The 13403-nt window shown below is 41.6% G+C and overlaps 1 protein-coding gene across 2 annotated transcripts in view; it reads left to right on the forward strand.

Moving 5' to 3' along the window:
• plekhh1 (pleckstrin homology domain containing, family H (with MyTH4 domain) member 1) overlaps nt 1-13403 on the forward strand; it is a 62504-nt gene that overhangs the window by 17706 nt on the left and 31395 nt on the right. For both annotated transcript variants that reach the window (XM_080750554.1, XM_080750555.1), the window contains exons 3-6: nt 10605-10667; nt 12259-12408; nt 12510-12593; nt 13144-13225. In XM_080750554.1, the coding sequence (XP_080606680.1) occupies nt 10605-10667; nt 12259-12408; nt 12510-12593; nt 13144-13225 (379 nt within the window). The remainder of the gene's footprint in view (nt 1-10604; nt 10668-12258; nt 12409-12509; nt 12594-13143; nt 13226-13403) is intronic.

Genomic DNA, 13403 nt, shown 5'->3' on the forward strand with positions numbered 1-13403 from the left:
TCCGATATACAGTGTTACGAAGACCCTCACTCACCTTCACGTCACGTGGGCAGTTGATAGTTAGCCACTGAGTATTGGTACTCCATATGTGGAGATATTCCCATATATGGAGATACCCGACGCAGCTCACTAAGTCTGACCTTACAAACTCCTTATTTGGACGTGGATGAGATAGGTCTTTGTCCGCAACAAAGACCTCTAGCTGCTGACATCAGCATGACGAGTTGATGTCACAAAGTACACAGATGAGCGCTATATAAAGGGTGATTATCGCTTCCCGTGTTTAGATGCGAGCAGGAGCTCCAAAGCCTTTTGTACGAGTTGGGATATCTGGCCTTACAACCCAGATATCTCATAAGCATGAGGGTTGACATTTCGGTTAAGTTCTTACCGGACACCACTGTGGCGGGTCCTAATCCTAGACAACCAGTCCTTTAGAGTAGTATTTAACATACAGTATATACTTTGTCTTGTGGTGGTGTCACACGCCGACAATACCAGATCTAAACAACAAGCTGTGAGCTTGTAGATTCTGCTATTCTCCACACGTGACATGCATAAATTAAGCATTTTTTAAATTTTGTGGAGTCCTGTTGAATGTATTCTCTGCAGTAGCCTGAATTACCCCTTAGAGTTATAACACACAAGGATCTTACTCTGCAGAGAGATAATGTAAAGTGTACTTATTTCAGTTAAAAAACTATTCTTGAGACCACCGCCAACCAATGCTGATGTGCTAGTTATATTATTTTACTAACATACTCTAACATACTATTCTGTTTGTAATCTCGGCATCATTGTAAATGAGGATCTCCCTCAATTGATCTTTTCGAGAAATTAAATAAAGGTTGAATGCACAAATGGTTTAAAACAATGTTTTATTCATTAAGCCTTTAATGATCTAATTTGTGGTATTGGATAAAGATTAAAACAACATACTGTCACTGCGTGGCCTGTCCGTGGCTACTATAATAACGTAGAGGAATTTGTAAAGTGAGCCGTCTTCCACTTGAAGGTATTCTATTTCAGCTGTGTTAAGCTAATACTGGACGTATACACTCCCAAATTAGATTAATTTCTTCCATAAGCCACAGAAGGCCAGAGGGGCGAACGTGCTCTATCATTTGACTCAGGCCAGCCAGATCGCCCAGCAAGGAAGCCTTGCAGAAAGGTCACTGAGTTCAACTTTGTACGTATAAACATTTATTTAAATGACAGGATTTGTTTGGATCGGGTTCTTTTTAACAGTCCTGTCTGGATACAGAGAGATGTGAGCTGAGCTTTGACTTGCAGCATATGGTCCTTGGTGATCTGTATTTAACTGTGCCAGTCCATAAACTGCTTTTCAGCAATGCTTTCTTGAGGTTATGTGAGGGAAAAGTTCATTCATTGTGCGATATATAAGAGAAAAGAAACCCTTCCTAACGTTGGGTTTTTAACCCCTCCTTTTGCATGATCTATGTTTCATATGAGTCCCCACAATTAAAAGTTCCCCACTTCACAGAAATGTTTCCATTGTGAGTGAAGTGGGTTCGTTATGTAAAGTCAGATCAGTTTTCTCTTTACTGAGCCTTTGTGGAAAGAGTATTTATTCCAAATATCTTTTACATTCACTATATTCCTGCATTTGACTTTTTCTGTAAGTAAACAGTAACCAGTACATTCATCTCTTTATTTATTTCTTATTTACATCTCTTTCTGCATTTCCACCAACAACGTTTTACAACTAAGTACTGAGCTGGATGTCTTACTATCAGTACTAATGCCCATTCATGGTTGAGTGCTTATGAAGACCTCTGTCTTTGAATTCACACGTCCTTAACTGACCTATAGGGGTGAATCGCAAACCCCGGCAGTACATACATTCCTCGTGTGCATACCTTTACTGTCTAACCATCAGTTTAATAAAAATGTCTGGACTTGACTGGACTCTGGCTTTTGTGGACAAAGACAACTAAAACTGCTCTGGAATACAAGGGGTTAATGGAGTTGAGAGAAGCATCTGAATCTCTGAGAGGAATTTGAAGCAGATACATACTTCACAGTAAAACTATTGTCGGTTGACCCCTTTCCTACCTTTCTGCTTTCTAAAAGTAGTGCATAGCAAACCTAAGTTAGTTACACACTATTTAGAGTTCATCTCATTAAAAGGAATGCCGCCATGGGAAATTAGTGACACATGCCACCATCTTTTTCATCCAGTCATGTCTGCACTCTGCAGGCATTAGGTGACAGCTTTGAGACCAGAAAAATCTTGATTTTACTCACACTGAAGTCACCAGGCTTGAATTTTCCTCATAATAGCCTAGACTGCTGACGTAACCTTGACAGCAAGGTGATGTATTGTTTTGTTGATAAAGGGGTTTGAGTAACAAATGTAAAAAAAAACAAAAAAAACAAACAAACATTTAAATCAAGGATATATCGATCAACCTATTATCCAATATAGTATTTATTTAAAATGTGTTAACCAATATCAACCTGATTTGTTGCATCGATGCAATATGATGACAGCCAGTGTGCTAGCCAAATTGAATGTTAAATGTTTTCTGCATTACAAGATGTCTTTCTTCCAGATAAAACCAGTTATTGCAATCATATTGAATCATATTTGGCGAAGTGGCCCTGCTCCGAAGATATACTCCAGAATAATCTGTGCAAGCATGACACACGACACAGACTCCGAGATTACAATCCCCCCCAAAGCAGAGCCTAGCATAGTGTCGGATAACCAGCCGATCAGAGATTTCTGCCCACTGATACAGTACGTCTAACGTCAGGAGGTATCTAAATTCAGTGAACAAGAAAAAAAGAGCCAGTCTGACTTTTTGGGCCTTTCCTAACCCCTCCCCCATAAACCTGTAGGAGGGCCCGCCTGACACTGTCTAGAGCCCTCCTCCCAGCTGTCCTCATCACCTTTGAGTGTGATCCAACAGTCTCTATGGGGTTTTGGGGAATCAGCCATGATCAGCCTTCCGGTGGCTGAACATGGCATCTCGTAGTGGAAGCACAGAGATGTGCGTGCAGCTGCAAGTCTGCATCCTGGTCCCAACTGTAGATGGTGATGTCAATAAACTCATCCTTATGTGTCACACCATCCCAAGTTGGATGTATGCCATCTGTCTCTCCTAATCAGAGCAGATTTCAACCTTTTATAAAGGTATATGACACCAGTAATGTGCCCTAAGGGCGAGAAGCGACCTTGCGCTGAAACAACAGACTGACACAATATGTCCATATATGGGCATTCCCAGATATGGGCTTAATATTGATGACCTCAGCAAGGGATCTCCATATATGGGCATAAAAGGGACAAGGACGGAGTTCAAGTGTGACTCGCGTCGCAGTTTGTTATTTAAGTTGGACAAAAGGGTGGGCGTGACGCACGCACATGATCTGCAGGTTTTCATACTAAATGCGACCTACGGTCGCACTCATATACCATATGTATAACGTTTAGTGTTGCCCGATCCCGATCACGTGATCGGATCGGCCGCCGATATGGCCGTTTTTATAAGATCGGAGATCGGGAAAAAAATATCGAAAAAAAATTTTTTTTTTTTTTTTTTTTTTCAAAAAAATATTTTCTGGGAGTACTGAAAGTTACAGGTAAGGTGAATGCGATATGAAATGTAAGCTTACCATAATCACAGTAATCCTTAATCATTTTCAATCATATTCAAGGGCTTTTGGAGAAATGAGACAGACAGAGCACTGCAGTGCAGAGGGAAGGTGATTGTGTCAGACTCTGTCCAGCTGGCAGCTGATGCCAATAAGTAGTAATTGGCCCCTTCTAATGGATCAAAGGAAGGCAATTATGTCTCTCTGCACTGTCAACTAAGCAGACTGGTTAATTGGTTCTTAACTTATTTTGTTTCAACTTTAAAAATGGCCAATGTTTTACCAGTTTTTATATAGTTTGTTGATTATTTTTGATGCTGTAATGGTCTATTTTATTTTATTTTTTGAGGTATTAAACAGGTTTTAAAAGTCCTTAAATCGTGACTTCACTGCCAAATTTCAAAGGCCACACCAAAGGTCCCCTGCACAATGATTGAGAAACACTGCACTAGTAGGCCTATATCACTATACACTACTCATAAGCTTTGTTTTTAATTTGTTGATTCAGTGCTGCACTAAGTGATAGAATGAATAGAATTTTTTTTTCTTAATGTCTTGCCAAAAGATCGGATCGGGAAAGATCGGGATCTAATCGGAAGCAATAATATTTGATCGGTATCGGATCGGGAGCAAAAAAACCCTGATCGGGGCATCCCTAATAACGTTATTAGGTTATTTATAACATGCATAAAGGCCACGTTATACACGTTGACATAATTTGAAAAGTGAGAGTATGGTGAAGGCATACCTATGCCTTATTTGACAACAGTGTTTGAAAGTGATGTCCAAACTCCATCTTGTTTGTACTAGTGTGTATGTGAGTCATGCAGAGCATGCATGGGTGTGTGTGTGTGTGTGTGTGTGTGTGTGTGTGTGTGTGTGTGTGTGTGTGTGTGTGTGTGTGTGTGTGTGTGTGTGTGTGTGTGTGTGTGTGTGTGTGTGTGTGTGTGTGTGTGTGTGTGTGTGTGTGCGTGCGTGCGCGTGTCTCACAAAGTGATACAAATGGATACATGCAGCTGAACCACTGAAGCAGACACAGAGCTCCTTCCTACCTGCTCACTCACTGTTAAGTCACCCTGCGTTGTGGTGTCTGAGAAATGCCTGAAGAATTGCAGAATTCCCCAATTGAAAAGTTAGGGTTAGTGAGTAAAAGTACAAAAGTATCGTCATCAAAATATACTTAAAGTATCAAAACTTCATATACTGTAGTTGTAGTGGAGTGAAAGTACAATATTTTCCTCTGAGATGTAGTTTGGTAGAAGTAAAAGTATTGAAAATTGTAAATACCTAAAGTAAAAAAATCTAAATTGTACTTACTGTACTGTAAGTACAGTACTGGTAGTAAATGTACTTAGTTACATTACACCACTGCTGAAATGTGAATGTAAACAGATACCCAGATACCCATTTGTGGGTCGTGGACACATTTTTATGGGTCCCTTAATTTTTGGTTTCCTACATTTTGTTTTTAATTATTATTCCTTCAAAACATTTCCAAAAACATTCCCAAAGAAGTGAACTTTTATAATGGAGTAATGAAAGTAATTTCATGAAGGAAAAAATAATAATAAAAAAGAAAAATGAAAGAAATTCCATAAACTAGAAAACAATGAAGTGACACGTTGTGAGCTCGTAGATCGGCTAGTTTGTGTCCCGGGCAAATGTCTAATTTCTCTTTTGGGTCACGGGCCCGGTTGCGGCCCGCACTGAATAAAAAACACTGATGCTGACCTTCAGAGCAGCCGAAGGTACGGCTCCTCCATACCTCCAAAACCTGATCAACCCCTACAACCCCACCCGTTCACTCAGATCAGCCAACACAGGGATTCTGACAGAACCATCGCTAAAAACCCCAGGACAAATCCACTCGTCCTAGACAATTTGCCCTCCTGGCCCCCAAACTGTGGAATAAACTCCCTGTCGCACTTAGAACAACAGATTCACTCCCTAGCTTCCCCCGTGGACTGAAGATGCACCTCTTCAGACTCCACCTAAACCCATAGCACTACTGTAACACTCCCCTTCCCTCGATGACCACACATGAAGCTAGATAGCATTTTTAGGTTTTAGAAGTTTTTTACTGATTAGGTGCGTGGTCTACCTATGTTTTTTTTCTAGATTGATATTCCTCTGCATTTGTTGTATTGTTATTGATGTATGACATATTATCTTGATGTATTACCTGCTTATTGTAAGTCGCTTTGGATTTAAAGTGTCTACTAAATGCCTAAACTGTAAACTGTATGCCATTTTGTTTGAATTTACTTTTCCATTGCACACCCATTAAAACTCTACATTGGTTCTATCAGTTTAAAATTCCACTTAGTTAGTTTCTGATGACACAGTGTTCCAGTACAGCTTTTGGGTTCGAGCACTTAGCCCAAAAGTAACATGAGACCCCCTCGAAAAGTGCCTCCCTAAGACCAGCTAGCTATGGGCCAATGTGTGTGTAGAACAGATGCTGGATGGCTCACATAGTTGTCCCACGCCTGCTCAGCGGTTCTGGCCTCACCTGTTGGAGCCTGCGGTCACTAATCAGGCCCCAGGAGACAGGCTGAGAGAGACACCCAGACTGACAGCTCTCAGCTTTACAAGGCGTGTAATGATGGGCAGTTTGGGGAATTGGGTTTATGTCTGGAAGGACTTAAGTGTAGCTGTAACTATATGAACACGATGCAACAAGACATATCGACATATATTGGCCGTACATCAGTATCAGCTGATAATTTGCCTTGTTTACTTCTACTGACCGATCTGCAAATATGACATTTAACAATAGAAGTGCTAAAAAGTCTTTTGAAGGCTTTTCTTTCATGTAAACAATCTTTGTCATGTCAAAGGTTATTAAAGTTTCTTCCATACATTTGTTGGACTGAAGCTCATACAGTGTGATGTAGGAAGGGTTGAAAGACTTTAAAGCAGTTTTTTACGGTGTGTCTTCTCCTGCAGGATGTCTTAGCCTGTGTGTCTGTGGACAAAAAGCTTCCGGAGCTAATCTCACAAACGGCTTGATCGATCAGTGCCACAGTTCTTCACATTTGTTGTAGGCCACAAATGTTTTATATTGGAAGTAAAAGGGGCTCTGAAACCTGAGTCTTTGATATCAAAGACATCATCTTTGACATCAAAGATGACTGATGTCACAGTCTGGTCACATGGTCACATTTAGGGGCGGCATAGCTGAATGGTTGTCCCAGGTTCGATTCCAGGCCAGGGTAGCAATGTCGATGTGTGTCCCTGAGCAAGACTCTAAACCCCTAATTGCTCACGCGCTCCTTGTGGGCAGCGTATCAGCTGGGTTGGGCTGAAAATACTGAATTTCCCTCGCGGGAGGAAATAGGTATCTATTATGAAGATCCACCTTGGTACGAAGTCTGAGATCCACATTGGAGTCACACTGTTCCCATTTGGATTCCGAGATCCACATGATTGTATTTTATTTATGTATTTGTTTGCACAGAACAAAGGCGTAATTAACAACAAAAATAGAATAAAACACAACAACAATAATAATCTATCTGCATCGGCTATCGTCCAACTTCTTATTTTGCAGCATGTTTTATTGTTCCCTTAGAATGAGTGAAAGCGACTTAAGACTCGGAGACCTTTGCTGTGACCTCGTATTAGCGCTCGCACTTCGTCCTAATTTACGACTAAAGTCCCAAGAACGTTACATGTCCGTCCCAGCCTTCCGGTACTGCTACCACGTTGGCTCACATCTCAATCCTATGACACAGAACCCACCTCAACCTCGACCTCTACCTCTCGACCTTCGACCTTTCCCCCTCCAAAGGGTCCTCTCCAGAGGGCGGGGCTGGCGGCTTCTGTCAACGGGCCGCTCTGCACATCTGTCCTGCTTTATGACTCCAGAGTTATATTCACCTAAAGTGCTTCCTTTGCTTACTGTTTCTTGGCCCTCAAATGGAGGATAAATACTGTTTGCTCCTCTTCTCTGACTTGGCCCCGTAATGGCTTTGACTCGACTCAACGGAGGCTTTTGACCTTGAGGCGAGCAGTCACTCAACCACTAAGTTAACATCAACCTTCGCCCCCACACCTCCTCTCCTGTTGCGCCGCGCCTTTGGTGAGTGTTAATCTGGCCGCGAGGCGGTGCTCATCTGGTGTGAGAGGTCTCTGGGAATCTGAGGGGCTTTGGGAGGCGACTGGCAGGAGTGGCTGAGTGCTCCTGAAAAGACAGACAGAGAGAGAGAGAAACAAAGAGAAGGGAAACAAAGCAGATGAGAGGAATTCAGATGCCTCTCTCAAGCGGGGTTGAATCCATTAGTGTGTTTGTTCTCCTTTCAGCCGGGTCACTGAACTCGGGGAGGGGAAAGGGCATCCTGCGTCAAACTCAGCATGTGTGTGTGTATGTGTGTGTGTGTGCACACACACACACGTGAGTGCACACTCATAGGTGCATATGCGAATACCTTCAGTAACTGTGTGCGTATTTGAAAGTTGAAGTAAAGCATGATTGCACACGAGGTGACACAGGCATGTGGTCTCAAAGTCAAGTCAGTCAGAGACTATATTAGTGTGCTTCCATCACACGCCGTTGTTGGTCCAGAGTTAGTGTTTGTTGTGAAAGATGGACGGACGGACGGACGGACGGCTTCTCCGACGAGGCTCGCTGTTACTTCTGCAGCTATGCTCTGTGTTTACGTTAGCACGCCCCTGTGCTTTAAGTACCGGCCCTTTAGAGATGTGAAAACATCTGATCCCACCACAGATAATCCTTCTGAGATAATAATCCCCCTCTCTCTCTCTCTCTCCGTCTTTGCTCTGCCCTCCTTCCGCCACACTGAGTTCAAGGGCTGCCCTTCACCTTCAACATGCTATCAGAACCATTTTATCATCAGTCTTCACAGTTGATCATACAGTATCTTATCCAATTAAACCCTCTAGTCTTAGTGAAACTGACCGCTTTTTTCCTTCTCCAAATCCAAAAAAAGAAAAAATCTAATTTGTTGTTTGTGTGTGTGTGTGTGTGTGTGTGTGTGTGTGTGTGTGTGTGTGTGTGTGTGTGTGTGTGTGTGTGTGTGTGTGTGTGTGTGTGTGTGTGTGTGTGTGTGTGTGTGTGTGTGTGTGTGTGTGTGTACACTGTACAGTATGTCTGTGGTCTCTGTATACGTAATGTTAGTGAGTGTGTCCACAGGCAGACTGCTGGCATGGTGGTCTGTCTGTCTGTCTGAACAGTGGTTCCCGAACATTTCACGTCGAGACCCAAAAGAGAGATTAGACGTTTGCTCGGCCTAGTCTTGGAGGATTCGCCTCGATATGTGGGTGGGCTGCAGAGGCATTGCCACTGTGATTTCTTTTATTTAGATGGGTAACCTCCGGCGCCATCTTTGCATCCAGTTACCCATACTCAGATTCTGTGCTGGGCTGACTTCCTGCCCAGAGATATAATGGTTTCTTCCCAGAAGTTCTTGTCGCCCCCCTAGTGGCGAAAAACTTCTGGGAACTCAGATTACCCGGGACCCAAACAAGTGAAAACAGCAGATTGTTGTGAGCTTGTAGATTGACTATTTTCACTACTTCTTAAACATCTGTTTTCTTATTTATATTTTTTTATAGATTTTTATTTTATGTATTAATTAAATTACAGGTACTTAGAAAAATCATTATACTGTACATATCTTTGAAAATATTTTGGGGGAATGTTTTTTGGAAATGTTTTGATAAATGTAGGCCACAAAAAAGTTAAGGTACCTAGAAACATTTGTCCGCGACCCACAAATGGGTCCTGACCCAGTGTTTGGGAACCAGTGAGTTAGTGTGTCAGATTGCAGGATGCATGGTGCCAGAACCTGCAGCACACCACACTGAGTCTCCGTGGAGAGCTTTGAGCTACAATAGACCTGGCTTCTTAATTAAATGGAACTATTGCAGTGCCAGTGCCGGGGGGAGTGAGTCCACCCCCCTCCAAAGGAGCTCATTAAGAGCTCTGGATTTTCCCTCTAATGCTCCTTAACCGCCCTCCAACCCAGCGGCTCTCAAACGTTTTCATATCAAGGACCCCCACATAACAATGTGTTTGTTTGCAGACCTCTATTTGAAAAGATGTTGTGCAATATTTGTGTTGTTAAAATGATCTACATTCTACAACAGAGGTTCTCAAACGTCTTTGGCTCAGGTCACCCCTCTAAAATAACCTTTTCATCCGCTGCACTCTTGAATTACAAATATGTAAATCTTTCCCCCTAAAATACTGTATGTTATGAGGAAAACCTGAGAGAATATCTGTTTCCATTAGGACAGTAAATAACTTTTATACTTGGTGTTTGACCACTTAACCCATTCAGGCCGGGAACACATTTTGCTGTTTGGGAGGGGCTTACAGTACATGTACAGTATGTAGCAACATATTTGTTTTGTAGGCTCATTTCTGATTTAGCCCTATTCTATAGGTTAGGCCTAAATGGGTTAAACCCCAGCATCCCTATTCTGGGGGGAACATTCACCAAAAATAGCCGAACTAAAAGCTCACAACGTGTCACAACAGTGTTGAGAGCTTGTAGATCTGCTATTTTTGTGAAGAGACTTGGTCTGCTGAAGGCTGAAAACAATCGCAGTGCAACTCCGGTCCGTTTCACTAAGTACATGATTGATTGATTTTTCTTTATTTTAGTGTCATGCTTCCAAGGAAGCCCAGCCCATATGGACTTACAGGACACTTTTACATTTCATTTAACAAAAACAATTCACCGACATAACAATTCACACAAACAATGATCAAACACATAACCAGCTTTAACACTCAAGCTACTATTTGAAGAGCTGAGACTGTCTTCTACAAGTACAAGTGTCTTCTACAAGTACAAGTGGTTAAACTTAAGGGACATTGAGAGATTCCAAATATTATCAAAGTATCCTGAGGCACCCCTGGGGACTTGCGTCACGGCACCCAAGCTCACAAAATGTGAGCTTGTATACAGTACATGATGTTGGTAACCGTGGTAACCTCCTTGTCCCGTCCCCAGATGCAGGAATTGGAACAGAGGGTGATGGAAGCTGACCTGCGGGCTGACAGCGCTGAGAAACAGGTAGAGTTTCACTGCAGTTATTGTTCCCAATGGCACTACAAGCAGTGGTGGAAAATGTACTAATTTTTTTTTTACTTATGTAAAAGTATCAATACTGCAATGAAGAAATACTCTGTTGTCTGTTAGGCTGCACCCACACCAAAGTACCTATTAGAGTGGATTCCCCATTCCGCGAATGCATTTAAATGAGAATGGAGCGTTTTTTCTTTTTGCAGAAATCCTCTACTGGCATAAAACCGCTCCATTCCCATTGAAATGCATTGGCGGAATGGGGAATCCACTCTCATAGATACTTTGGTGTGGGTGCACCCTTTTACACGTAAAATGGAAATCAACATTTACTTGAGTAAAAGTACAAAAGTATTAATTATGCAGAATGTCCTGTTTCACAAGTTTTCAAATGAATGAATGAAGAATATTTTTTTTGGGGGGGAAATGATGATGTCACAAGACGATGGATTCTGAACTTCCCACAGCTCTCCTAGGAGACTTGGACTGAGTAGATTTTTTTTTTATATTTTATCATGAACATTAGTGAGGACCTATTATATGAAGACAGGTTGAAAAGTGGTGAACTACTCCTTTAAGTAAAAAAAAAAAAGGTTATTTTTTACTTAAGTACAGCACTTGAGTAAATGTACTTAGTTACTTTACACCACTGACCACAGGATACAGGCTGCAGGAAGCAGATTTCACTCTCAACTACAAATGCATTATTTGAGCTCATGCTTTGTGTTGACTTAATTTTGCTCTAGTCTCACTCAGTTCATGAATCTTTCACTCTACATTCCATCTGTTATAAATAACCATGCAAACTGGGATCACTTGCAAACAAAACTATACTACTGTCTGCCACAATAAAAAAAAGATTATTTGATTGCATGCCGTAATAGACACCAAAAAGGTCATGTTATAGAGACAACTCCAAGGTTGCCTAAAGTTGTGCATGTCATGTGCTCATGTACATGTTATAACAGTTGTTTTAATTTGGAACATGCTAGCATTCAAGCCATAGTCATTGTGCTATCAGACACCTTACACCTAAGGGAGATGTAGTCTTTTGAAAGCCATGACAAAAGTTTTGTGTGTGTTTTTTTCTTTATCACTGTGAGCTTTAGAAATCCTACAGTATATCTGTATCGCACGCACGCATGCGCGCGCGCGCACACACACACACACACACACACACACACACACACACACTCACACTCACACTCACACTCACACTCACACACACACACACACACACACACACACACACACACACACACACACACACACACACACACACACGCATTGTCTTGTTCTGTTGGATTTAATTGCTAATTTTCCACCATTACTGGGTGTTCCAGGTGTTTTCTGAAGGGGGTAATTTGATGGTGCCGCAATTTATTTTCCAAAACGTCAAAGACTCAGCTCTCAGGGGCTTTGGAGGCTTATTCCATTCACAGACATGCAGTAAATGTATCTCCATATGCAGTATTTTCCTCTTGGCTTTTGTCCTCCCCAAAACAACCAAACTGTACCTTGCAAATGTGCTAACCTTTGGTCGTGCTCATACCTTTTACTTCATCAAAATAATTTGTTTTAGATCCACGTCATGGCAGAGAAGCTCAAATCGGCGAACATCCAAACCAGTGAATCGGAGATCTCGTTGTACAAAAAACATCAGGAACTTACCAGTCAAGTGCAAGAAAAAGATGCGGTGATAAAGCGATTAGAGATACAGCTGGAAAAACAGGTATGGTGGAGTTGGTAGATAAGGATCAAGAAATGTCCATTTGTGCTCATAAAATGTAGGTTGTAATCCACAGAAACCTTTTTTTTTTCCTTTGACTGCAGATCTTAGTCAGAGCCCAGGAGGCAAAGATCATTGAAGAGAAGGCTGCCAAGATTAAAGACTGGGTCACCTTTAAGCTTAGAGAGGTAAGCTCAGACATGTATAGTTAGAGCTCTGCCTAAAAGAACCAGGCTCTTGTAAAGCTTTCAGCCTGCTCAGAGACACTCTATTCCCAGTGATAGAAACCATACGCTTTGTTGATTGATGGTTGAAGAATGAATAGAAACATTCTTTCACCATCAAGGAATAGACAGGTTTCCTGTCTGGCGATCCAGTACATTGATGACAAACTCTGGCAACAAGCAACAAAGTGGGCGGAAGTCATTCATTTCCACTGGTTGCTGGTTCTACACAGAGTGGTATAAAAGAAAAAAGTTGAGAAATTATCTTTCTTAGATTTTTTGTTTTTGTTTTAAACTGTATGATATTATTTAAAAAGCTAGGCGACAGTAACATTATAACACAAATAAATAATGAATGAAAACAAATTTGGTTGAGATCAGAGACCAGATTGAATTTTTTTAATGAAGAGAAAAGGGCAATTTCAAAGTTTGTAAATTAATGAATTCAATATTCTCTCTTTTTGAATCATGTAATGTATTGTTGTATTGTGTTAAATCATGCTGTGTGTTGTAGATGGAGCTGGAGAACCAGCAGTTGAAACTGGCCAACTTGAAGCAGACAGAACAGATCCTGGTGCTGCAGGACAAACTACATGGTGATCTGGAACTTAATGCTGAAGCCCTGTGGGCCTGATCTTGCCTGATGTCTTTTGCATTACAATGGAATTTAGAGCACATCTGTATTTCACGCGCACGCACGCACACATGCATACCGTCGTTGTCGGGTGGAAACCTCGTATCTCCAAGTTTGTATATTCTTTCGCAAAGTAAAGC

The sequence above is a fragment of the Nannobrachium achirus genome, assembly GCF_963921795.1.
Source record: "Nannobrachium achirus genome assembly, chromosome: 20".
Lineage (NCBI taxonomy): Eukaryota > Metazoa > Chordata > Actinopteri > Myctophiformes > Myctophidae > Nannobrachium > Nannobrachium achirus.